The 27,772-nt window shown below is 40.1% G+C and overlaps 1 protein-coding gene and 1 pseudogene across 1 annotated transcript in view; both read left to right on the top strand.

The window, feature by feature from the left end:
• The window catches only part of TMEM123 (transmembrane protein 123), a 43,278-nt gene extending 26,132 nt beyond the window's left edge, over positions 1–17,146 (top strand). The window contains exons 3-5 of the mRNA XM_031460644.2: positions 11,890–12,234; positions 13,389–13,542; positions 16,161–17,146. Coding sequence (XP_031316504.1) covers positions 11,890–12,234; positions 13,389–13,542; positions 16,161–16,185 — 524 coding nt within the window. The 3' untranslated portion in view covers positions 16,186–17,146. The remainder of the gene's footprint in view (positions 1–11,889; positions 12,235–13,388; positions 13,543–16,160) is intronic.
• A 2,624-nt stretch (positions 17,147–19,770) lies between these two features.
• Positions 19,771–20,654, top strand: LOC135322697 (NADH-cytochrome b5 reductase 2-like; annotated as a pseudogene).
• The last annotated feature ends 7,118 nt before the right edge of the window (positions 20,655–27,772 follow it).

The raw sequence follows: 27,772 nt of genomic DNA, 5'->3' as shown, positions 1-27,772 counted from the left end.
CTTTCTTTCTTTCTTTATTTTTAGAGGAGGTGCTGGGGATTGAACCCAGGACCTCATGCATGCTAAGCACGCACTCTACCACTGAGTGCACCCGCCCTCCTCCTTTCTACCTTTTTGTACATCTACAGTATTGCTGACTGAAAATTTCAAGGGACTGTTGTTTTTTTGATTCTGAGCTCTTACTTTAGCTTCAACTTTTGGTATTAAGTATATACATGTGTTTATTGTTGGTGATTTTAGTGCCGTGAAGACAGTCAGTGGTGAAATTAATAGCCAAAGTAAATGCGGTGGACTCTGGAATTCAAGTGGATTTTCATTGGGAGACACCGAGCAAACCATTGACGAGACCAGCAGGCTCGGAGGAGTCCAGCGGCCTGAGTTACGGTCTGCGCCCCCACCCCTACCCCTACCCCACAAGTCTGACAGCGATTTGGGGCTTTTACTTAACCTTCTGAGACACAGTTTTTCTCATCTATAAATTGCAGGGAGCAAACCCACTTCTCAGCGCTATTTTATACAGATGACATGAAATTTTTTAAAAATTAAAAGTCTGAAAAGCACCTACTAGAATCCATGGCACACAACAGGTGTTCATTATTTTCCTCTTTCTCCCACGGGTTACTTCCCTCTTGATTTTTGATACCAAATCTAGCATTTAGGCAAGTACGTATTTTTTAGTTAATTGCAAAGTTCACATTTTTCTTTTGTAAAAAAAAACGTTCAGAATGCCATATTAAATTTTCTAACGCCTTCATACAATGAGTTAAGATTATTTAATAGTGGGTGCTAAACTGTACAGTTGTCATCTATAGGGATTTCTTTTTGCTGACATTTGAGCAGACAGTTCTTTTTTTGTTTTTTTGTTTTTTGGGGTTTTTTTTTGCTGACTGAAGATCTCTTTGTTGCGGTGCTTTGAGCTTGTTAACGACCAAATTCTTCTGTGGCAGCTGCACATTACACATGCTTATTCTCCACGTCTAGACCATAAATCTTCTGTCACTGAGTGACAGCGCCACCTGCATAGCATTTTGACGCTGCAGATACAGCTCTAATGTTATTTCCAAGTATTTCAGACACATTTTCTCAGACATTTGAGCCCCTACTGGGGCAAAGAGGTGGTGTCTCAGGCTCTGAGAAGCTGTTGTTATTGTTTGTTGTGTATTTTACGATGGAGACAGACTGGTGGTATTTCCTGTACACAGGATTGTAGAACACGGAACATCAAGAATTTGGTACATAGCCAGCTGAGGTTTAGTAAATACTTAGAATAATTCTGAGAATTTTTATATGGTTACTTTTTCCTACCTAATATCTATTTATTAGCTTATTCTCAGCCAGCAACATGTTGAAGGTCAACATTGGGGCAGAGACAGTCATTCACCCATCCCCAACCAAAGCTTTTTGCTTTGCTGGCACTATGTTTTCATGACCAGCAGCCGAACACAGAACTTTTGAGCCAAACTGCCTCAGGTCACATCCTGGCTTGTCCCCTTCCTAGTTTGTGCTCGCGTCACTGAACCTCCCTGCACCTACCTCAGTTTCATCTGTAAACTAGGGATGACCATAACTTTAATCTGCCTCCAAGGGTAATTATGAAAAGTGCTAATAGTTATAAAATATTTACAGCAGTATCTGGCTCAGAATAAGGACTGTTCAAATATTCATTAAATGTAAACACATTAAATAAATCTAGCAGACAGACAGCTGTAGAGATGGAGCACACAGGACTGGGCTGAGCTCTGTGAGCTCGTCCCCGATCGGATCTGTCCTCAGACAGTAAAAGGCACTGTCCTTTCAGTCGGGTGAGTTATGCACACTAATAAGAATAAGGAGGAATGTAAAGTGTCAACAAACGATGCCTTCCCTTTGGCTGAACCAAACCAGAAGCCTAGGGGGCAAGGGAGCCTAGGCAGAGAGCCGGTGGGACAAGGGACAGGAGGGATATGGGGGGACAAACAAAATACCCATCACATTTTCTATGACAGAGTGCATATTTATATATAGCGCACATATAATGGGTGTGTATGTGCATGTTTCTGTATAAATTTTTCATTATTCCAGTATATTTTCTAAGTTTCTGCAGAAAGAAATTTGGTCTAAGCATGTAACCAGAATGAAAAATAGTCTCATAGTCAACTCAGAGCATATTTCCAGCATTACTATTCCCTGGTTTGGAGCAGAGGAGGAACGCAGTTCATTTTCTACATAATCCAGAAAAGCCATTCCAAGCAGGATAGGAAATGTTAAAGAGCTGATGGGTGGAATTGATTATACGCCCTCCCAGGAAGAAATGCAGGCAAAACTGTCCCTCAGTCTTATGCCAAATGTTTCTAATCTGCACCAATAATTTCCGTTCATTAATAGATAAATTGAATTCTCTTTTTAGATGAATACATTTCTGCTTAAATCTATCATTTCATTTTAATTCTACTAGGGCTCCCATTGAGTTCCCTCTAATGTTCATGTCTTCAAGGCTGATGTGGACTATTCTGAATAAGAAAAGTAATTAAAAGAATGCTTAAAAAGAAACCGTTTTCTAAAACTGGGCACACAGTTGCCCTGGGGAGTCGAGGTAGCGGAGAGATGATGAATGAGCAGATTTTCATTCTCTTGGTGAGTTATTGCTAGAGGACCACTTAAAATTTCTCCCCTGGAGCCTGAGGAGGCTAACTTGCCTCACACCATTGGGTTAATTCTTTGTTCAGGTACACAAGGGATGTGATTAATCCTGGTTTGACAATTAACTCTTGGTATCTAATAAGTAAGTATTCAGGACATGAGGAAACATGGCTCTTAGTAAACTGAAAGCCTGCTGGAAAATTTTTGTAACCTCTCCCTGCCAAAAAAATATGTTCAATAAATTCACGTAAGAGAACTTTAGCCTGCCTGTGGGTGGGAGGCGATTCTGTTTGCCTGAACAGAATTTAGTGAGAGGTTGCCGACACGAAATCTCCCACTTGACAGCTAGGAATTTAGTTTTCCCAGATTTGCAAAGCAAGGTCAACTTTACCCAAAACTCTGTGGTAGGCAGACTTCTAAGATGACTCCCCCTCCGTGACCCTCACCCTTTGTCTAATTCTCTTGTCTGTGGATGTGAGACACCTTTCCTGTGATTGTTATCTCATGTAGCAGAAGGGATTTTGCAGGTGTGCTTAAGGTTACTAATCGGTTGACCTTAGGATAGACTATTGCATGGGCCTAGCGTCATCATATGAGCCCTTTAAAAGCCAAGAGTTTTCTCTCGGCTGGTGACAGAAGTGGAAGTCAGAGAGAGCTGAAACATGAGAAGGACATGCTGTTGTTGGCTTTGAAGCTGGAGGGGCCACGTGAATGCAGGTGGCCTTTCAGAGCGTGGAGTGGCCGCAGCTGATAGTGAGAGAATGGGAACCGCAGGGACCTGGATGCTGTCGGCAGCCTGTGAGCTTGGAAGCAGATTCTTTCCCAGAATCTCCAGATAAGAGCCCAGCTTAACTGCCCTTTAATTTCAGCGTTTGTGAGACCCTGAGCAGAGACCCAGCTGAGCCTGTCAGATCATACTTAACGACCTCTGCAACTGGGAGCTTATAAATGGTGTTTTAAGCCACTGACTTTGTGGTACTTTGTTACGTAGCAATAGAAAACTTATCTACTTTGGATCCCCAGTTGTTCTCAGACAGGGCCCTGGATCTAAAAGTTTTCCCTCATATTAAACTCCAGTTTATTAAGCTTAAGCCCAGTAGATCTTCCAGGGAAAATGTCCCAACGCCATGGCCACTCCAGACAGAGGCACTCATCCTTTCTAACTTACTCACCTTCATCATTTCTACAAGTGTGGTTATTTTGGGGTCACTGTGTACCCCATTTTTCATAGGGCAACTTTTTAAACCTCCTAAATTATAGCTCCTTTAGTTTCACTGTATAAATTCCGTTTGAAACAATGCCCGTTTCCTACAGGCCTGGGCCTTGCAAATGAGTCTTTTAGTCCAAGAGCAGACAGACACTAAGCACCATTACTCGTCTCCTGACCACTGTTGTCATGCTTACCACCTTGTGGAAAAACTGCCAGGGACAGACAGTGCAGAACATTTACAGGTCATATGGACTGTTTTAGCCTTTGCCTCTGGTTGGGAATGACATTGTGGGCTAAACTACCTGAGATGCTTATTTAAAAAGGAAAAAAAAAAAACTTATGTCTCAGTACTAATGCAAGAGCCAGTGTTCGCTGAGATCTCTTAATGGTTCAGACGGTAATTTACAGTTGAGTGAAAGAGATATATGTATCTTGCCCCGTCCTCCTCTTTGTCCCCTTTCTGTTTAAAATGTTTCTTCATAATTTTGTACCATCTAGAAGAAGTTAGATGCTTACTTCCCATTACAGTAAATAGATGAGCACTGTCTGTAGACAGATGGCATCATGTTGTCATTATCTGAGAGCGACTGTGCTGTGTAACTGGTTCTGCTGAATGACTGGCCACAAGTAACTGGTTTAAAAACCAAAGTAATCACTTTTGGTAGATAATTCCTAGTTTATAAACTGGGTTGCTACAGCTAATAATCCAGCACATTATAATCACCTAGGCAGTACCCCAGAGCAATTAAATAGGAATGTTGCGGTGGCCCCTGACGCAGGTGTCTCTGTGTGCAGCTGGGGCTGGGGACCACTGCCCTGCCATGAGTCTTCCCATTCAGAGGCCTGGAAGTACGTTTTGCAACTAGCGTATCTTGGGAGGAACACCAGGGAGTTACACTGCTCCGAGCTACATGTGCTGTGGGTGCTTTCCCGAGGAAAAAAGTTTATGACAAGGTGAGTGTTTCCTAGGCTGTAGTTACCTCAATAATGGCGTGAAACCACACACTCTTCTGTTAGGCAAGAGTCTCCTGGCATGTAATTTCTTGGGTTTGATTCCTACAGGAGCCTTCACGGACTGTCAACACTTAGTAAACAAATCTACAACCTGTGTCAGAAATCAGTGAATTTTTTTCTGTGAAGGGCCTGGTAGTAAATATTTGTGGCTTTCAAGGCCATCTGGTTTCTATGGCAACTCGACTCACGTCTGCCCTTGCCCTGCAGCAGACAATACGTGAGTGAATGAGAGTGGCTGTGTGCCAGGAAGACTTTATTTATGGTCATAATCTCATTTGTGTTATCAGTGTCTTATCTCTGAGTTTTTTTTTTCTTTTTTTCATGGCAGGTATTACTTATTCCTTTAATTTATATTTCTGCCCTCATTAGTAGCTTTTCCTGACCTGAATTTACAAGGAACTTCCAAAAACATAAATAAATAAAAAAGCTTTATGAATGATCTTATAACCTTAAGCATGTTTTTAAGTGGCAAAATTGGTCGGGGGAGGAATATGGAAACTTAATTTATTACATAAACATGCTGTATAAATAAAACTTAATTTTAAAATAAGCAAAGGTTATTCCCTTTATTTGTAGAGCTATAATTGATACATAACTTTATATTAGTTTCAGGTATACAGCATAATGATTCAATATTTATATGTACTGGCAAAATGACCACCACAGTAAGCCTCACTAACATCCAACACCAAGCATCATGGCAAAATTTTTCTTTCTTATAATGAGAACTTTTGACATGTTCTCTCTTAGTAACTTTTAAATATTCAGTATACTATTATTAACTATAGTCACCCTTGAATTATTTATTTTGTAACTGTACATTTTGCCCTCTTAACCCTTTGTGGCCTACAAACCCCTCCACCCCCACCTCTCCACATCTTGCCGCCACCAGTCTGTTCTCTGTATGTGAGCTCATTTTTTTCTGTTAATTCCACATATAAGTGACATCGTACAGTATTTATCTTTCTCTGTCTGACTTATTTCACTTAGCATAATGGTGCCAAGTTCCATCCTTGTCACCAATGGCAAGATTTTTTTTTAATGGCTGAGCAGTATTCCATTGTGTGTGTGTGTGTGTGTGTATCACATCCTCTTTAGCCATTCTCTCATCAAAGGACACTTAGGCTGCTCCATATCTTGGCTGTTGTAAATAATGCAGGAATAAACATGTCAGTGCATATATATGTATCTTTTCAAGTTAGTGTTCTCATTTTGGGGGAGATAAATACCCAGGCGTGGACTGGCTGGATCATATAGTCGGTCTATTTTTAATTTTTTCAGGAACCTCCATACTGTTTTACATAGTGGCTGCACCAGTTTGCATTCTCACCAAGAATGCACAAAGGCTCCTCATCTTTACCAACACTTTTTGTTTCTTGTCTTTTTGATAATAGCCACTTCTGACGGCTGTGATACCTCATTGCAGTTCTGATTTGCATTCCCCTCATGATTAGTGATGTTGAACACTTTTTCATGTATCTGCCGGCCATCTGTGTCTTCTTTGCAAAAATATGTGCTCAGGTTCTCTGCCTATTTTTAAATGAGATTGTTGATTTTCTTGCTGTTGAGTTATATGACTTCTTTATATAATTTGGATACTAACCCCTTAACAGATACATGATCTGCAGATATTGTCTCCCATGCAGTAGGTTGCCTTTTCATTTAGCTGATGGCTTCCTTTGCTGTGCAGAAATATTTTAGTTTTGATGTAGTCCCGCTTGTTTATCTTTGCTTTTGTTATCTTTACTTTTGGTATCAGATCCCAAAATCACAGCCAAGACTTATGTCAGGGACTTTACCACCTGTTTTCTCTGAGATGTTTTATGATTGCAGGTTTTCCGTTAGGTACTATCAAGTCTTTCAATCCATTTCGAGTTAATTTTTTGTGTATGGTGTAAGATAGTGATGCAGTTTCATTCTTTTGCATATGGCTGTCCAGTTTTCCCATCACCATTTATTGAAGAGATTATCCTTTCCCCATTGTGTATCCTTGAATTGTTTGTCATACATTAATTGACCATATAGTGTGGTTTGTTTCTGGGCTCTCTGTTCTGTTGTTATGTGTGTCTGTTTTTATGCCAGTACCATGCTGTTACGATTTCTGAAGCTTCATAATATAGTTTAAACTCAGAAAGCATGATACCTCCATCTTTCTCAAGATTCTCTGACTATTCAGGGTCTTTTGTGGTTCCATGCAAATTTTAGGATTATTAGTTCTATTTTGGTGAAAAATACCATGGGAATTTTTTAGAGATTGCATGGAGTCTGTAGGTTGCTTTGGGTAAATATTTTAACAATATTCTTCCAGTTCATGAGCAGAGAATATTTTTCCATTTGTGTCTTCCTTAGTTCCTTTCATCAGTAGCTTACAGTTTTCAGTGTACAGGTTTCTCACCTCCTTGGTTAAATGTATTCCTTGGCATTTTGTTCTCTTTTATGCAGTTGTAAATGGGATAGGTTCCTTAATTTCTCTTTGTGATCTTTTGTTATCAGTGTATAGAAATGCAACAGATTTTTGTGTATTGATTTTGTATCCTGAAGCCTTACTGAATGTATTAGTTCTAACAGTGTTTTGTGAAGTCTTTAGGGTTTTCTGTATATAATGCCATGTCATCTGCAAACAGTGACAATTTTACTTCTTCCTCTCCATTTGGATGCCTTTGACTCCTTTTTCTTGTCTAATGGCTCTGGCTAGGACTTCAAATACTACATTGAACAAAAGCGGTGAGAATGGGCGTCCTTGTTGCTGATTTTAGAGGAAAAGCTTTCAGCTTTTCACTGTTGAGCATGATGTTAGCTGTGGGCTTGTCATGTATGGCCTTTATTACATTGAGATACATTCCTTCTGTACCCACTTTGCTGAGACTTTTTATCATAAATGGTTGTTGAATTTCCTTAAGTGCTTTTTTTGCATCTACTGAGATATTCGTATGGATTTTAGCCTTCCTTTTGTTAATGTGGTATACAGCACTGATGGATTTGCAGGTATTGAGCCATCCTTGCATCCCTGGAATAAATCCAACTTGACTATGATGTATGATTCTTGTGTATTACTGAATGCATTTTGATAATGTTTCGTTGAGGGTTTTGCATCTGTGTTCATCAGGAGTGCAGGTCTGTAATTTTCTTTTATTGTGACATTGGTGTCTGGTTTTGGTATCAGGGCGATGCTGACTCATAAAAATAAATTTGGAAGTCTTCTCATCTTTTCTATTTTTGGAAAAGTTTTAGAATTGGTATTAATTTTTCTTGAATATTTGGCAGAATTTGCCAATGAATCGGTCTTTTCCTATATTTTTGTTTGTTAGGAGGTTTTTGACTGCTGATTCAATCTCCTTAGTAATTGGTCTGCCCAGATTTTCTATTTCTTCATGATTCAGTTTTGAAAGTTTTTATGTTTCTAAGGATTTATCCATATCTTCTAGCTTGTCCAGTTTATTAGCATATAATTGTTCATACTGATCTCTGGAATTCCTTTGTATTTCTGTGGTATCAGGTGTGACGTCTCTCTCATTTCTGACTTTGACTTCTCTCTCTCTCTCTCTCTCTGTCTCTCTCTGTCTCTTTTTTTTTTTTTTTTTTTTTTTTTGGTGAGTCTAGCTGAAAGTTTGTCATTTTTTATTTTCTCAAAGAGCCATCTCTTAATTTCATTGGTTTTTCCTATTGTCTTTTTAGTCTTAATTTCATTTTCCTACTCTGATCTTTGTTATTTCATTTCTTCTACTAACTTTGAGCTTTGCTTGTTATTCTTTTTTGAGTTTTTTTAGGTGTAAAGTCAGGTTGTTTATATGAGATTTTTCTTGTTTCCTGAGGTAGGCATTTACAGCTGTGAACCTCCCTATTAGAACTACTTTTGCTGCATCCTATAAGCTTTGGTGTGCTGTATTTCCATTTTCATTTATCTTAAGGTTTTTTCCTTAACTTTCTCTTTGATTTCTTCTTTGATCCATTGGTTGTTCAGTAGCATGTTCAGTCTCCACATATTTGTGCATTTTCCAGTTTTCTTCTTTCTAATTGATTTCTAGTTTCATACTATTGTGGTTGGAAAAGATGTTTGATATGACTTTAGTCTTAACTTTGCTAAGACTTTTTTTCTGGCCTGACATGATCTAGCCTGGAGACTGTTCCACGTGCACTTGAGAATGATGTGTATTCTGTTGCTTTTTGGGTGGAATATTCTGTATATATCTGTTAAGTCTGTATGTTCTAACATGCCATTTAAAGCTAACATTTCCTTATTGATTTTCTGTCTGGGTGATTTATCCATTGGTGTAAGTGGAGTATTGAAGTCCCTCATTATTATTATATTGCTGCCTTTTTCTCCCTTTAGATGTTAATATTTGCTTTATATATTCAGGTGTTCCTATGTTGGGTACATAAATATTTACAAATATTTTCTTATTTGGTTGACCCCTTTATCATTATATAATGCCCTTCTTTGTCTCTTGTTATAGTCTTTGTTTTAAAGTCTCCTTTGTCTGATATAAGTATTGCTACCCCAGCTTTCTTTTATTTCCGTTTGCAGGGAGTATGTTTTTCCATTCCCTCTCTTTCAGTCTCTGTGTGTCCTTATATCTGAAGTGAGTCTCTTGTAGACAGCATATAAATAGATGTTGTTTGTTTATCCATTCATCCACTCTGTGTCTTTCAATTGGAGAATTTATAGTCTGTTCACATTTAAAGTAATTATTGATAAACATGGACTTATCGCCATTTTGTTAATTGTGTTCTGGCTATTTTGTAGTTCCTCGATTTCTTTCTTTTCTTGTTCTCTTCTCTTGAAGTTTGATGACGTACTTGAGTGGTTTGCTTAGATTTCTATCTTCTTATCTTTAGTGTATTTACTATAGGTGTTTTCCTTTTTGGTTACCATGAAACTTACATATAACAACTTGTTTATGAGGCTGTTTTATTTAAGTTGCAACAACTTAAATTTGAAGACATTCTAAAGTTTTGCAGTTTTACTCTCCCCCCCCTGCATCTTATGTTTTTTGATGTCACATTTACATCTTTTTATCTTGTGTATTCTTTCAACTAATTATTGTACAGTTATTTTTTACTACTTTTATGTTTTAATCTCCATATTAGCTCTATAAGTGATTAATCCACTACCTTTACATTAGATTATTTTGAATCTTACCTTTACCAGTGAGATTTAGTCTTTCATATGTTTCTCTGTTACTGATTAACATCTTCTTGTTTCAGCTTAAAGAAGTCCCTTTAACATTTCTTGTAAGACAAGTTTAGTGATGAACTCCTTTAGCTCTTGATCTAGATATCTGTCCTTCCCCAAATTGGGGGTATTTTCAGCCATTATTTCTTTCAATAAATTTTCTGCCCCTTTCTCTCTTTCTGGGACCCCTGTAATGCAATATCATCCCATAAGTCCTTTGAGTTCACTGATTCTTTCTCCTGCTTCATCTCGTTTGCTTTTGAACCTCTTCAGTGTATTCTTCAGTTCAGTTATTGTATTCTTCAGCTCTGTGACTTCTGTTTGATACTTTCTTTTATTTTCTCTTTGTTGAAGTTCTCACCATGTTCATCCATCCTTCTCCCAAGTTTGGTGAGCATCTTTATGGCAGTTAACACATTTAAACATCATGAAACACACTTTAATACAAAACTTGCTTGCATTTAGATTTTCTTAGTAAAGAACTAACCTGTGACAGTTCCACATGTTTTGCCCATGTGACTTTGTACAGTATCTCTGAAGAATGTCTTTTTATGTCCGGGAGAAGGGAGTAGGCTGCGTGGAATCCAAAAGCAGCTTTGTATTCATTGTTTCACTCTGCAAAGATTATTCTGTTCTAAAGATACAATACAAACTATGGTCCTTTCCTGTATTTAATTTTATTACGATAGCATTCTGGCCTGTAAAATTGAAAATAAACATTTGAAGTCTTTGAATAAAAAGCCCAGAGTAATTGTGGAAGACAGGATGATAATACACGAAGTATCAGTTTTGGTGTGTGGAACAGGGAGCCCGCAGGCCTGGGGCCGCCATCACTGCGGGAAGGAGAAGGCAAGCCAGGGCTTTGCGCTTTCCATTTGAGTACTTGGCCGTAAAGACTAAAACGGGAGTATGTAGGCAGCATCACAAACCACCAAACCTGCAAAGAAACTTTGAGACTAGGAAACAAATACAGAAATAAATTACAGCGTGTTAATAGGGCAAAGAGATATTTCTCATTCCCTAGACAGTGTGTACTAAATTATAATAACTAAAGTATCTTCAGCTGTAAGCATCAGTTAAGTTGTGGTGTTACAGTGAAGATAGGGTATGAAAGAATATTGTTAAGACAGAAAGGTTTGCTTTTGGGCATAGGGCATTTTACAAATAGGTATGTATTACTTATTTGGGGGGCATAGGGCATATTTTTATTTATTTATTTCAAGTTATTTATTTTAAATTAATACCAATGATTCTCCCTTACAAAACTGGCTTTTGGATTTTTAAAGCTTTCAGAAGTAATTTTTAGAAATACCTTTCCAACGATGGAAAATTATTATCCACCAGTATGCGATTTCCAGCTAGCCACATTCTACGGTGTTACTTCACTTTCTGCTGCACTGTGGGAAGCGGGCTTTACTCTTCCAGAAAATGCCTCAGTCATGCTCACATCCTGTCTGGGGGGTTAGAAACGTGCAGCTACTCTTTACCCTCAGAGCTTTTTAGAAGAACGTGGCAGAGAAACTTTAAACATCCTTTGGTTTAATCATCCTTTCAACTAGTATGAGTGACGTGAAGTATGGTTCAGTGTTCAGACACAGAGATGGTTAGACGTTGTCCCTGTATTGAAGGAGCTCAGTCTTCTGAGCTGGTCCCACCCCCACCCCAGTACGTTTACAAAAATTCCTAACTGTATCAATCCAGGCGTGGCTCCTCCTGTTTGAGACGTTTTATGGCTTGTTGCTATATAGTGCGAAGTATCTTTCTTGCTGCTGTCGGTTAGACCTTTTCCTTTGTGGCCATGAAAGTCAGGGATGCGGAATCTTAATTCCCTGAGTCAGAGCTGCAGCTTGAATGTTTCTTAATGTTCTTGCAGGGAGCACCCCACAGGTGCCTCTCAGCCACACAAATGAGTCCTCCACCTTGCCCATGAAACCGTCATCAACAACTCCAGTTTCCTCAAAGAACGTAACAACCACCACCTTGAAACCCACAGCAAAATCATCAGTTCCAGTTTCTTCAAAGAACAAGACAACCACCACCTTGAAACCCACAACGTCTAAAACGACACCACCAGCGATCTCAACAAACAAGACTTCTACCACTGCAAGGTCTACGCCCAAGATAACAAGTGCTTCGCACAACACTTCCCGGATGTCCACATCCACAGTGACCACAGCCCACAACAGTTCAGTGACTTCTGTTTCTTCACCTGTAACAAGTACGTATAAAATTTTTTCTGTGCTGAAAATAGTTGTTAAATGCCTAATTACCTCATTCCATTCTGTGAAAATACAGAAATATGACAACTATTTCTTATTTCCTAAATGAATTAGCGGTAAGGATCAGGAGAAGAGTCCAGTTGACGTAGTAATCTTGTCCCTTTTAAAAAATTAGTTTCCAGTTTAACCATGCCAAATAATGACTGTGTGAGATCCACCTGCAAGTAAATAATTCATCCTCACGGGGGATTTTATTTTGCATGGTTTGAAAATCTGTCATACCTTTAACTCTTTGTATGTCATTCTAGAAAGGAATTATGCAGGCTCAGCCGACATGTTTCCTAAATCTAAATCACAGTGAACTTTGTTTTAATTCACTTGTGCCGTAGACATATGTCCATGGTATTAGATATAATCACATATGTAGCATCAGTCTCAGCTCTTTTTTTGCATTTGTTTAAAATACAATGCCTGTCAAACCATGAATTCAAAGACCTTAAGAAGATTCTCTTTTAAGTTACCCAAAGCTGAAGTTCTGATTAAAAGCCAGTGATTACATTTCTCAGAACGAATAGCAGGCATTATGGTTTCTCGTGTATGTTTGTATGCTCCTGCTTCATGTGGTGTATCTTCTTTCTTAGTACAGTTGATGCACTGAAGGCACCCTTCATGTCTCAGAGGTTCTTGACGCAGTAAAATCAAAATAGTTAAGAATTCCCAATTGACTCAAAAGGAGGGATTTCAGTTAGAAACTCAAATTGGATCAGATTCAAGGATTGCAGCCGTTACCCAGACCTATTTTGTTTAAGGCATGAAATTTTAAGAGGATTCATCAGGAAGAAAACTCCCAAATCTTGCTGCCTCCGAGGTTTTGGCAGGCTGTCCAAGTCCAGCCCCACAGTAAGATCTTAGGGTTGCAGGCACGGGGGGTTTCCTAAAGCTGCAGCCAGGCAGTCGCGAGACACAAAATCAGCCGGAGAGCAGCCTTCTGTGCCTAGATTCCCGCTCATCCCACGTTCGCATTCGTATCCATTCGTACTTCATATTCAGCCCTTGCGTGGAATGGTTTAGCTTTTATTTTTGTTACATTTTATTACAATGTATTTTAAAAGCACTAAGTGCCTACTTTTTGTTCTGTTTTCTTTTCTTCTAGTCACAGCAACTATTAATTCTAAGGAAAACAAGGGATCCAGATTCGATACCGGCAGCTTTGTTGGCGGTATTGTACTAACGCTGGGAGTTTTATCTTTTCTTTACATTGGATGCAAAGTGTATTATTCAAGAAGAGGCATTCGGTATAGAACCATGTAAGTTTTCATTGGCCAGGACTTTTTTATTATTATTATTACTTCTGTATTTCTTTATTTAAGTATCATGACAGAATATCAGAGGAGAGCCAGTATTCATCCCAGGGGTTAATAATTCATAGATTTGTGAGCTATATTCCCATTAATCCTCCATACCCAAAGTAAATTATTTATGTACAAGCTTGCGTTTATACTTACTTGCAAGTCAAAATGGATGTATATACACCTATAAAAATGTTTGTATTTTATTAGTATCTTTTTTTTTTTTTTTTTTTTTTTTTTTTAACCAGAGACCCAAGTTTAGCCAACCCTTTTTACTTGCTTATATCTTTTATCTCAAGACATACTGTATCAGGTCACATGAGGCTGTTGACTTAGTGCTAATGACAAACACAAGACACAGTGAAATAACTTCCTTGATAAAAACGTGATTTTTGCTTTCTGTGTCACAAAGAAGGAAATGCCGTGACAGCCTCATTTTCCCTGGTAATTTACTATATCGTATGAGTTGTTAGTGTAAGTAATGTACATGATCATTTTATATGTAGTAAAACAGTCTTTTTCAGATGAGCTTTATCAGCAGGTCCCCATCAACAAACCATGTTTCCCCTCCGCAGAACTCTCTAGGTCTGATGGTTTTTGGAGGTTTCATCTCATGCCTTTTGTTACTCAAACAAAGTCCAATTGGTTTTCTCTTTTGAGTCTCATATATAGAAGAGTGAATTCCTTCTTTTGATTGCTAATGTATATAAATACCACAGAATAGATGACACATTTTCCAAAATTTGTTCTGTGTAAGTTGTTGTACACATATGTGTCCCACAGAGTTTCCACATCAGAAACATTTGGGAAATACTAATTGAACAAAGTAAAATAGAACAGATTGCTTTACTATGAGAATTCTGTAAGGCTTTGATAGGTTGATGTGCACCGGGAATTTCTAGAAGAATGTCATATGAAAATATTTCTCAAATTTTTCATTACACTAAGAAAACCAGACTTCTAAAACATCATATTTAAGTTGAAAGTTACCGTTCATATACCGTATGCATCACCCCAAACTCACTTTAAAAGAATATCAAGGTGGTGTTTTGCCAGATTAAAAGCATATTTGATTAAATAATACAGTAATAAATGTTTTTAAAAAGCATATTTAGAAACATTCATTCTTTTCTCTCTCAGATCAACCCATAAAACAATACGTGAAGGAAACTGACTAAATAGCGTTAACTTTAAAAATGCTTTAATGTGTTTGTAGAAGTAGTTATTATCTGTTTTCCTAGTAAATTTCACCAGTTAAATGGAAGGCACATTTTGATTATAGTAAATTTAATGCCAGTCATTTTTTTACAGTATCAGTATTTTTGATATGGTTGAGGCTATAAAATAGGGAAAGAATTGAATTTAAATGTCCTGTTTTCATTTTAAACTGCCTTAACTACAAAGTGTGTAATTTTAGCTCTGTGGACCAGGTTTTTTCCTCACATACACGTGACCACATAATGCCGCGTGCCCTGTGGAGGAAGTCAGAGTCCAGAGCCCCTGTGACTGTAAGGGAACTGGGTGTGTAAGACACTGTCTCTAACAGGAATATTATTCATAGGAACCAGCAGATGGTGAAAATACCGTATTTAGTTGAGACTGAGTACACACTTTTGTTTTTGTGTTTTTCCACATTTTAACACCTCTGCAGTGGATGTATCTTACAGTCTGTGGGATGAGGAAGCACTGTGTTGTAGTTTAGTTGGCCCTGTTTTTCTTAGCGCTACATTTTTTTTTTAAAAAGTGCATTTTAAAGCCAATAGTTCCCTTCACAGTTATAAAAAATGACATTCCATAAGTAAGGACTCAATGTTTCTCCTATTAAAAAACTGAGACCTTCTGTATCTAGTAATTGTGAGCATTTCTGGTTTTCATTTATTGGATAATAACACTGATTAAAACACTGAATAAAGTGCTTGCTCGTGTGTTTCTTAAGAGTTGCACGGAGAGACAGTGGATGGAGTGGTTAAGAGATGGGGTTTGGGACAGAGAGACTTAAATTTGAGCCTGGTTCCACTGTTGACTAGCAAGGTGCCTCCTCGTGTTTATATAAAGGATACAGCACAGTGTACAGTGGTCAAGACAAGAGTTCACGTGCTTCTTGGCTTCTGATCTTCTGCAGAATGAGACTGGTTGGTTGAGTGATTAAACAAAGTTATAAAAAATATTTTTAAGTGCCCTCTGTCTGCATAGGGCAACTGTGATGGTTAAGTGAGATATGGATGTAAAGTCTGCAGCATAACACCTGGCAGATAGTAAATGCTCAAGAAATGATGGTGGTTTTGGTTGTTTTTCCTTTTTAAAGAGGGTCATGGTAGTCAACTGGTGAAAAGTCCGACAGCCATCGAGGGGCAGAGATTTGAATGTCGGTCCATTTCACAACCTGAATATACTGCTTGAGTCCTTAACCACTGCAGCATGCCAGGTGCTTTCACGCAAGAAGCTTTACACAGAGCAATGACAGTTCTGATTCTGAAGCTTCAAATTATTCGTTGCTTTACTTAAAAATATAAACATATAAGGAGTTTGATATAAATATAAAACTTAAAGTGATTTTAACTTTCGGTCTGTTACAGTGATGAACATGATGCCATCATTTAAGGGTTCCGAGGACCAACAGAAAGAAGAAAGACTGAAGCAGCCCAATTGGTTTTGGTTTATTATTAGTTTAAAACAGGATTCTCTTCTTGAAAATAGCATAAACAGGCCACGCATATAATGTACAATGTATTGTATAAATATGTAAAGATTCCTCATGATTGCTGAAGGAAAAAAGGGTTTGGTTCGGGGTTTTTTAGTGACCATGTGGACCGTACAGTTAATGCAGTGGTTAGAACCACTTCTACAAAATACACAGCAAGACAAGGCCCGTCCCCTTGTTTTGCAGCATTAGTTGCACAGGCCAGTGATTAGAAGACATCGCCACTGAAGGGCCATCTGGTCACACAGGGAGCTTGTCGCCGCACTCAGGGTGGTGCCGCCTTTGTTGCTCACACAAAGAGCTTCAGTGCTCGTAAGAGCTGGGTTTATCCTAGTTACTAAAGTCACAGAGCAGAATTTATACAAATAAGCCAAATCTTAAGTGTAACTTTAGCTTAGGTGTCTCTTCAGAAAACATCAATGTTTCGTAAGTTTAAAGCTTAGTTATTTGGTTTACAAACAAAACACACACCCTCCCCCACCAAAAAAAAAAAAAAAAGAAAAGAAAACCGGAAACAATACCTAGGCTTGGCCTGTCAGAAAGCCATCGGAGAGCCTGCATTTTTAAAGGCCATCTTTTGAGCTTTCAGTGGCAGTTGATATAATTACTTTTTTTCCTCTCTGTAATTTCAGTAAATTGAAATGTTTAACGTGATAATGTTTTAAAGACTTAGCTGTTAGTATTAAATAGATTTATGTGCTACTGTGAGAATACTGTCACCACTGGAAACTGCTTTATTTCATATTCAGCTGTTAATTTTGTATTTAGTGAATATTTTTCAGAGATGTACAGCTGCTTTCGGTATCTAGAAATGATTATGTAGTGTAAACACACCTAACTTTAAAAAAAAAAAAAAAAGAAGACCCTTAGATGGTTTCCAAAGCAACATCTTGTCAGAACCAGGGATGGATGCTGGGTCCAGGCAGCCAGGGATTGTGGGGCCCCCTCGGGCTGCTAAACCTGCAAGGGGGAAATGCTGTATATTCATGCACTGTCGACATTACAGAGAGATTTGGGGAAACAGCATTTTTGGAATAAATTACACCAGCGTATTTTGGAATAAATTAAGTTTTAAAACAGGTGACTTTTAGCTGGAAATGTCCTGTTCCCTTGCTTGGGTGTGCTTCAGCTGCCCCTCTTCCTCCCTGCCGGAGAGGCGGCTCTCTTACATGCGCTACGTTAATGGAGACAAAAAGCACAGTACTGTAGGGACGCCTGTGTTAGCCGCCGTATTTTGGAGTGCTTTCGGTTTTACAGTTTATATTCCAGCGCTCAGAACTCAGGGTCCAGTTTTGACAAAAGAGGTATTTAGTCATACTATGTCCTAAGATACTATTTCTTCTACCTTAGGTGGTCAAAGTAACTGATACCGATTTCTGAGTCTGAAAATGAGCTAAGAAGGCCTAGTGAATATGTAACTACATTTAATACTTTTGTGATCAGCTTTTGGTTTGCAGGAAATTAAGAATTCTGATATAAAAGGATCATTTCTACTCACTGTGCATTACGGCCAACTGATGTGATGAATATGGATGATAAAAACTATGCAAAATACGAATATGATCAGATGGATGGATGTGGCACATGCAGTGTTGAAGAAATACCTTGAAACACGTGTGTTTACATTAGTTTTAAAAGATATGTGGGCTGATAGGGCTAAGTTACTAACATTCAACTTACCTAACTGCTCCTTTACCCACTGCTTGCATTTCTTTACAAAATACACTGAAGCCACATTTTATAGTAATGGGGGCCTTTTAAATTTAACTTGTTTTGTCTCCGCATTCTTGATACTTCCGTACTTCCAGTCAGTCAGAACTTTGTAGACAGGCCTGAAATTTTCTTGAGTACTTGTTTCTTTAGCACTTTGAAGATGTAAAACCACTTTTTAAGTACTAAATGTCATTATTTGCCTTTAAAGCTTCCTGTGCTTTGGGTTTGAAATAATTTAGTTATGTCTTTTTTTCTGTATATAAGTTGTGTAATTTGTTACTTTCAAATATCAGTACTTCATTGCAATCAGGTTTTTTTGGTTATCTGCAAAAAAATGAGGGAAACAGTGATGGCAAAGCAGTCTTTCACTTTAGAGCATATTTCCTTAGCAGAAAAGTTTATCTTCCTAATTATGTTTACTTAAGCAAATGTTCATTTTACTTTGCATTCTTTGAGAATGTACTTACTTGAAGATAAAAGCAATCCAGATGTATGTCTAAATATTAGGCAGAATTCAATCTTTGATTTTAAAATTTCCTTGGATAATCCATAGAATGAATAATTCAAACACAGATGAATGAGAGCTGGCAGTATATTATGGTGATAATTTTGTATTTTTCAGAAAAAAAAATGCAAAGCAAATTTGTTACTTTTTTTTTTTCCTTTTTATTGTAATGACCAGCTTTTGGTATTTCATTGTTACTGAGATCTATTTTTAGAATAAAACTTTGTTCTTTAAGAATTTTGTGTGGTTTTGCTTCATTTTATCAAACTCAAGAGAGATTAGCAGAATAGAAAATACTCAAAGTAAAAAGGCAGATCACTGGGGCACTGGAGGTGTGGTCTCTTGGCCCAGCAGCAGCAGGAACATTGCCCGGAAGCTTGTTTAAAAAGTGCACATTCCTGAGTCCCACCCCAGACTCACTGGATCACAAACTCTGGGCTGGAGCCCAGCAACCAGTGGCTTAGCAGTCCTACTGGGTGATTCTGATGAACAGCAAACAGAAGCACTGCTCCAGGGATTTTCATTTGAAGCCACTTGTTGATTCTGCTGGGTACAATTTTTAAAACATGGTAGAAATTTTAAAATTACATTCCTTATATAAATCAGCTGCAAATACATTAATATATAGTTTGGTGTTGTCAACACTTTTTTTCCTTTACAAGTGGATATAATTCAACTGTACCTAAGGATGACTTAAATGTTTGTCATTATAAGGTAACCAAGGAGAAAAGGTGTACAGCCTTCAGAAAATCCTTTATATAACAAAATGAACGCTCTTACAGGATTGTTTGTACACATTTCTCCAACCCCCACCACTATTACTTTGGCTCCACTCTGGTCAGTTAACTCCCCCAACAACTCCAGGCTTGAATGTGTGTGTCTTGTTTTTGATTTAATGGTATGAGTGTGGATATAATCATTATATCTGTACAGGAAAAAAAAAAAAACCTTTTAAGTTACAGCTGTCACTTTTTTTTTAATTAAAGTATGTTATGCATGCACAATAAGTGAGGGTGTCATCGCCAACACGGCCACATAGTTCCTCCCTGGCCCCCCCCCCTTCCCCTCGCAAGGAAATCAGCAAGCAGCACGCACGGGACACCACCGAGAGAGCCCTGCGACGCGAGTGAGGCTGAAGCACTGCGCCATGGAGACCAAGAGAGATCAAGATAGACCACGTTAACGAGTTAAGAGGAGGGGAGGCCAGCCAAGCCGGTGGCAGGTGAGGGCCCAGGCTTCATTCGGCTGCTTCGGAGAGTGCTGGTGTGTCCTGAGGCGCTAAGGACCTGCCCCTGCTCCTCGCCATCACTGTTATTGGGGTCACTGTGCTCCTGTTGGCCCTGAAGAACATGAACTTCAAGAGGAGACATCCTGTCACCTTACAGGACCCTGAAGCCAAGGACCCGCTGCCCTTGACTGAGAAAGCAAATCAGCCACAACACCGAGGTCCTGCTTTGAACCGCCGTCGCCAGACCATGCCTCAGGGCTTCCTGTAGGTAAGGACGTTTATCTCTTGGCCAAAATTGGTGATGTTTTGTGATCAGGGTTTACAGGCCTGTGTCCAGTATTGATGATCTCGGCTTTGTGGACTTAATCATAAAGACCTACTTCAAAAGTGTACACACTAATCATCCAGAAGGGGGAAGATGACCCAGTACTTGGGAGAACAGGAAAACTGGGGACACCATCCTTTTTCGAGGGCCACCCAGGCACCTGTTCTATCAGGGGTCAGGGAAGTTTGCAGTCAAGCCATACAGAACGAGTCAACCTGAAAATAAACTGGCCCGTCACCTGGGAATGATTGCTGGGGGCACAGGGACCACACCCGTGCTGCATCACCAAGAAGCCCAGTGACAGGACCAGGACGTCCCTCATCTTTGCCCACCAGACAGAGGGGGATATCTTGGTGAGAAAGGAGCCTGAAGAAGTCACCCAAAGCAGTTCAAACTGTGGTACCCCCTGGACAGGCCTCCTGCTGGCTGGAAGTACAGCTCAGGCTTCATTACCGAGGATGTGGTCAAGGAGCACCTCCCTCCTCCTAGGGGGCCCACGTTCGTCCTGGTGTGCGGCCCTCTAGCCCTGAACCAGACAGCCGCGCACCCTGACCTGGGGGAACTGGGGTACGCCAAGGATACGATTTTCACCTACTAACACCTCCCTTGCTCTGACCAAACTTGCCTGGTCCCCTTCATCCTTCAGAGTGAGCTCAGCTTTACCATGTTTAACTGGGAAGTGTTCAAAAGTGCCTCGGAATGCACCTTGGGCACCTGGCGCTCCTCTCTTTGTGGGCTGAAGAAGAATGTGCAGGAGTCTGAGACAAAAGTGGCTTCTGGGCCCCCTTGCCTGGGGAGGCTTGAAGGAACTCCGTTTCAGTATTCTTCCCCCCATAGTTTAGTGAAATAAAATTCAGTGCAAAGCAGAAAGAAAAAAAAAAGAAATACAAGGTAAGAGGAGTGGCTACATGGTGACGGCGCTACCTGTCCCCAACACTGGCACAGCACCACGCCAAGGCTTCCCCGAGCCTCCAGTTACCCCATTTTGAAAAGAGAGGCCAGAGAGGATATCCAGCTCCCCCCACATTGTGGGTCACCTCTTGGCTGCACCCACTCCAGTCTCAGCCCATGGGAATTGCAGTGAACCCTGTGGGCCTTGATCACTAGGAATCCAATTGTGACAGAGAAGTAACCCGCACTCAGAATGTGACAGACCGAGTTCCCACCTGCAGCACCCAAGCGTAGCAGTCCCAGAGGTTCTGCTCATCTGCAGAATCAAGTTGGTGGCACAGTCTGACCAGGGGACTCAGTGGGGTGTAGGTCTGCCTGATTCGGGTCCATAACAAAAAGACTCAGCAGCCCCGGGGGGAGCCTCGTCTACCCCTACCCAGGAATCCTGAGTCATAATCAGGCCCAGCGCTGAGGCAGAAAAGTTGTAAGAAACACACCATCTGCCAAACTGAATTCAGAAGAGAAAATCCACACAGACCAATTACTAGTAAGGAGATTGAATCAAAAATCTTCCAACACAGAAAAGACCAGGACCAGAAGGCTTCAATGGATAATTTTACAAAATATTGAAAGAAGAATTAGTGTTAATCCTTCTCAAACCCTTCTTAAAAAAACCAAAGAGGAAAGAACACTCCCAAACTCATTTTATGAGGCCAGCATCACCTTAATACCAAAGCCAGAAAAGGATGCTGCCAGAAAAGAAAACCATAACCAATATCCTTGATAAATATAGATGCAAAAATTCTCAACAGAATTGTAGCAAGCAGAAGTCAGCAACGCAAAGAAGGATCACTCACCATGATCAACTGGGATATAATCTCTGGGATGCAAAGATGGTTCAACATATGCAAGTAAGCCAATGTGACACATTGCATTAATAGAATGAAAAACATATTTCAATGACACAGAGATAGCATTTGACAAAATTCAGTATCAGTTCATGATAAAAACTAAACGTTATATATAGAAGGAACATACCTCTATATAATAAAAGCCATATATGACAACGCTATAGCTAAAATCATACTTATTAGTGCAAGGGTGAAAGTTTATCCTCTAAGATCAAGAACAGGACAAGGGTGAGGACAGAGTGGCCAAGATGGCAGAGTAGAGAGGCCCTGAGCTCACCTCCTCTCATGAGCACACCAAAATCACAACTATCTGTAGAGCAGTCATTGATGAAGAAGGCTAAAACCTACCAGAAAAGATCTTCATCTAAAGACATAAAGAAGGACATAACAAGACAGGTATGACAGGCAAATAATCAAATCCCACACCCCTTGGGTGGGCGACCCTGAAACTGGAGAATGACTGTATTATGGAGGTTCTCCCACAGGAGTGAGAGTTCTAGCCCCACATCAGGCTCCCCAGCTCGACGGTCCAGCACTGGGAAAATGGGCCCCCAGAGCACTTGGCTTTGAAGGCCAGCAGGGCTTAACTGCAGGAGCTCTGCATAACTGATTTAACTCTTAAAGGGCACACACAAAATGACACTGGTGGCAGACATACTGGTGAACATTCAACTACATGAATGTGCCTGGTGGCTGCCAATATTGGCTCAGTAGCTTCAAGACTTGGCCCCACCCAACAGCCTATGGGCTCCAGTTCAGGACACCTCAGGCCAAATAACAAACTGCCCCACCCCTCAGCAGACAGGCTGCCTAAAGACTTCCTAAGCCCACAGCCACTTCTAGACACATTCCTAGAAACGGCCCTGCCCACCAGAGGGCCAAGACCCAGCTCTACCCACCAGTGGGCAGGTACCGGCCCCTCCCGACAAAATGAGGCAGCAGAGGAATATGTTCCAGACAAAAGAACAAGATACAAGCCCAAAAGAAGAACTAAGTGAAGTGGAGATAGGCAATCTACCCAAGAAAGAGTTCAGAGTAACGATCATAAAGATGAGCAAAGAACTCAGGAGGAATATGCATGCACAGAGAGAAAGCATGTCCTGTCCTATGGGATCAGGAAGGAAATTTCTGGGAACTCCAAATGTTCTGCATCGAAGGACATAAAAAAAAATCAGCTGAGATGGAACACTTCCTAACTCATTCTGTGAGGCTAGCATTACCCAGATACCAAAGCCAGACAAATACACCACAAGAAAACTACAAACCAATATCTTTTATGAATATAAATGCAAAAATCCTCAATAAAATATTAGCAAACCGAATCCAACAACATATTACAAAGATTATACACCATGACCAAATGGGATTTGTCCCAGGAATGCAAGGATGTTTCAACATAACAAAATCAATCAATGCAACATACCACACGAATAGAACAAAGAGGAAGAGAATTACGTGATCATCTTGATGCAGAAAAAGTATTTGACACTATCTAACATCCTTTCATGATAACACACAGAAAACTAGAAACAGGAGAGAAGCAAGATGGCGGAGTAGAAGGACGCCTGTAGCGCACCCTCTCCCACAAATACACCAAAACTCACATCTACAGACCCACGCAGCCAACCAGAGCACCTGCCGAACTCCGACAGAACATCTCCCTCTTCGAAAGACAAAGACGCCAAAAATCTGGTAGGAGAAAAGGGAAAAAGAAAAAGCAAAACAGTGCAGGACTGGTCCTGTGGGGAGGGAGCGGCAAAGGAGTATTGGTGCTCGTTCGCTGGGTCTCCCCTCTCCAATGGAGGCCAACGGGCAGAGAGGGAGCCTCCAAGGTTCAGATCTGCCCCGAGCATCCCTTGACCGACAGAACTGAGTTAAACGGGCACAAACGGTCCCCGCGACACCCAGCCCGAGATGCAAGCTGGCAGCTGGGGCCAGGACAGGCTGCCCGAGCGGGCGGAGGACGGGGGCGGCTGCACTAGGGCCGCCCCCGGGGGACTGCAGGGGGCTGCGCCATGGCTGGGAGGGGATACGGAGCAGAGACACCTCAGTTCCCCATAAATTGTGAAAAAAGCAAAGCAACACGGCTGGTGTGCCCTGGGGGGCGGGGCGCCAGGCTTTTGTATCCTCGGACCTGTGCCCCCATTACTGGCACACCTAGTGAGAAGAGAGGCGGGGTCAGCCACAGCCGCCATCTCCCCCTGCGCGCAGCACCTGGGCGGGGGCGGGACCGAGCCCTGAATCCGCACCTGGGGGCTCGGCAACCTCCTAGGCAGGACTGAGACTTGTTTACAGCCCGAGGCAGATAGGATCTTTCTGCCTTGGCACCTCAGAGAACTTGCGCCGCCAAGACAAAGAGCTGAGATTTGGCACAGAGCAGGGGCAGGGCCGCTCCATAGTCTTCCCGGAGCCCGCCTTCGGAGCGCCAACCCGAGGCGGAGCGGGCAGCTGCACAGAGCAGCAGAGCGACCAGTGCCACGAGAGGGCGGGCGGCCACTCCCCTTCCTGGCAGGAACGCAGCACCTGGAAAAACTAAGAGTTTAGCAACACTAAACCCATGCTAAAAGAAATATTGACAGATCTACTCTAAATAGAAAAGAAGCGATGCTACAAAAATGAGAAACTTATAATTGGAAAGGACATAACTGCCATGAATTACAAATAGAATAAACACAAAATTGTAAAAGAAGACATCTAAATCATTAAGAGTGGGAGAAGGAAGCAAGGAAAGCCACTGTGGAAAACAGTACGGAGATTCCTCAAAAGACTAAGAATAGACTTACCATAGGACCCAGGAATCCTGCTCCTGTGCACATATCCAGAAGGAGCCCTACTTCAAAATGACACCTGCACCCCAATGTTCATAGCAGCACTATTTATAATAGCCAAGACATGGAAGCAGCCTAGATGTCCATCAACAGATGACTGGATAAAGAAGATGTGGTATATTTATACAATGGAATACTATTCAGCCACAAAAACTGACAACATAACACCATTTGCAGCAACATGGAAATTCCTGGAGAATGTCATTCAAAGTGAAGTAAGCCAGAAAGAGAAAGAAAAATACCATATGAGATCGCTTATATGAGGAACCTAAAAAAAAGAAAAAAAAAACATAAATACAAAACAGAAACAGACTCATAGACATAAAATACAAACTTGTGGAAGCCAAGGGGGCGGGGAGGGGGAAGGAACAGACTGAGATTTTAAAATGCAGAATAGATAAACAAGATTATACTGTATAGCACAGGGAAATATATACAAGATCCTGTGGTAGTTCATAGCAAAAAAAAAAATGTGACAATGAATATATACATGTTCATGTATGACTGAAAAATTCTGCTCTACACTAGAATTTGACACAACATTGTAAAATAACTATTACGCGATAAAAAAGTAAAAAAGAAAAAAGTTCTAAAGAAAATCCTCTCAATATTTCCTTCATTTGAATTTCTAATTAATAAACCACTTGTTTGCAAAAAATAATAAATAAAATTTAAAAATAAAATAATTTAAAAAAGAAAACTAGAAACAGAATTGACTTCATCAACCTGGCAAATGGCATTTATTAAAAGAAAAAAAAAGCCCACAGTTAATACACTCAAATGTAAAAGACTGAAAGCTTTCCCACTAAGATCAGGCACAAGACCAGGAAGCCCACTTTTGCTACTGCTATTCAACATTGTGCCGAAAGTGCCAGCCAAAGCAATTACGGGAGAGAAAACGCTTCAAAACTGGGAGAGGCGTAGACCTATGTTTGTAGTTGGCATGATCCTAGATATAAAAATTCCCAACAAATCAACAAGAAATACAGAGCTAATAAAATTCACAAAGTTGCAGGGTACAAGATCAACACACAAAAATCAGTTATATTTTTGTACACTAGCAATGAACAATCCAAAAGGATATCAAGAAAACAACCTCATTTACAACATCCAAAAGAATAAAACACCTAGGAAGAAATTTAACCAAGGTGAAAGACTTGTACACTGAAAACTACGAAGTACTGCTGATATTAAAGAACTAAATAATGGGAAAAATTCCCATGTCCATGAGTGGGAAGACTTGACATTGCAAAGATGTCAGTATCACCCAAGGCAAGCTACAGATTCAATGCAATCCCTATTGAAATTCCAATAGCTTTATTCTCAAATTCATATGGAATCACAACGGGCCCCAAGAAGCCAAAACAACCTTGAAAAATAAGCACAAAGATGGAGGGTCACATCTCCCAATTTAAAAACTTCCTACAAGGCTACAGTAATTGAAACAGTGTAGAACTGGCATTGAACAGACATAAAGACCAATACAGCTGAACTGAGCACCAGGAATAAACCCACAATCCATAGCCAATTGATTTTTGTGTGTGCTGTGCACTGGGGGGCAAGTGCCCATTTTTAAAAATTCTATAGTTTAAATAAAAAGTACAGTTACCATGTGACTTTTGTGATGAGAGCACCTGATTCCTGCTGCACATTACATCTCTGTACTTATTCATCGTAAATAACTGCAAATGTGTGCTCTTCAGCCAACATCTTCCCATTTCCCCCACTTCCTCTTTCCCTGTATTAGCTCAGTGAGGGGAGGGTGTAGCTCAGTGGTAGAGCACATGCCTAGCATGCATGAAGTCCTGGGTTCAATCCCCAGTACCACCACTGAAAAAATAAATAAGTAAACGAACCTAATTACAAAAAAAAAAAAAAAAAGCTCTTCTTTACCTTTTGAGTAATGTCTAGACAGCAAAGCCCGTAGTCTGTAGGTTCTCTTAAATCTGGTTCGCATCCTACCTTTCCAACCCTGTTTCCCACTATACACATTTTACTGACCCTACAACTACTCACTTTTTCCCAAAAATGCTTCATGCATTTTTGTCTTTCTTCATACTCTTCCCTCTGCCTGGAAAATACTTCACAATACCTCTGTTCTCCAACTTCGTATATTCCAATCCTATTTAATCCTCAATACCCAATTGATTACTACCTTAGCTAAAATTCTTTTTAATAATCCCCATAGAACTTTATCTGAACCTCTCTGATGGCAATTATTTTCTACTTTGAATTAAAACATCTCTCTTAGAGCCTCAGTATCCCGCATCTTATTCTTTTGCACCTCTGTGCCTTTTAACATGCCAAACCTATCACAAATCTCTACACCTGCCCCCATGCTTTTTCACCTTTGGCATCTGTAAAATATACCCCAATTATCCAAATTATGTTGTTTTATGAATTACTTTAGCAATCACAATAGCTTCAAAATGGATAGGCTTCCTCAAGAGAAAGCGAACTCTGGTGGAAACAGAGATTGCCATGTAATCATCTGAAATGCTGTAGAGATGATACTTATCAGATAAGGACAGAGAAAAATCTTTCGTTTCCTTGTAACTTTGAAGCCAAGATTATGATTTCCATTTTCGTAGAAAAATCATGGGGTGTTTACCTACTGACATGGAAAAGCAAGCATCTTCAAGGCATACAGTTGAGTGAAAAAGTAACATAAAAAACATTCTTATGTATGTATGCACATGTATATATATATATACACAACCACACATTAAATACATAGCAAATTTAATGGTGATTAGCCCTGGGGAGGAGATTGAAAGCAGTGGTGGGGAGAAATTAAGGATTTAAACATTTTACTTAATATACTTTGAATTTTTTACAAGTATCTATTCAGATTTTACCTGGACTTTACAAAACAAAACAAACAAACAAAAAACTGGGTGGAACACAATGCTGTGACTCAATTTATCCAGGTCAGACCTGAAACAAGATGTTTGCTTCTTGGGGATCAGACCAATGACACTCATTAGCATGGGCTGCTGACAGAGAGCACGTACGTTTTTCTGTGCAGTCTCACATTAGACCCCACAGTAACTTTGTGAGGGATGAGAAAGGCACAAGTTGACCCT

The sequence above is a fragment of the Camelus dromedarius genome, chromosome 12 (genome assembly GCF_036321535.1).
Source record: "Camelus dromedarius isolate mCamDro1 chromosome 12, mCamDro1.pat, whole genome shotgun sequence".
In the NCBI taxonomy this organism is placed as follows: domain Eukaryota; kingdom Metazoa; phylum Chordata; class Mammalia; order Artiodactyla; family Camelidae; genus Camelus; species Camelus dromedarius.
Note: the sequence above shows the minus strand (reverse complement) of the source record. Positions and strands in the feature narration are given on the sequence as shown.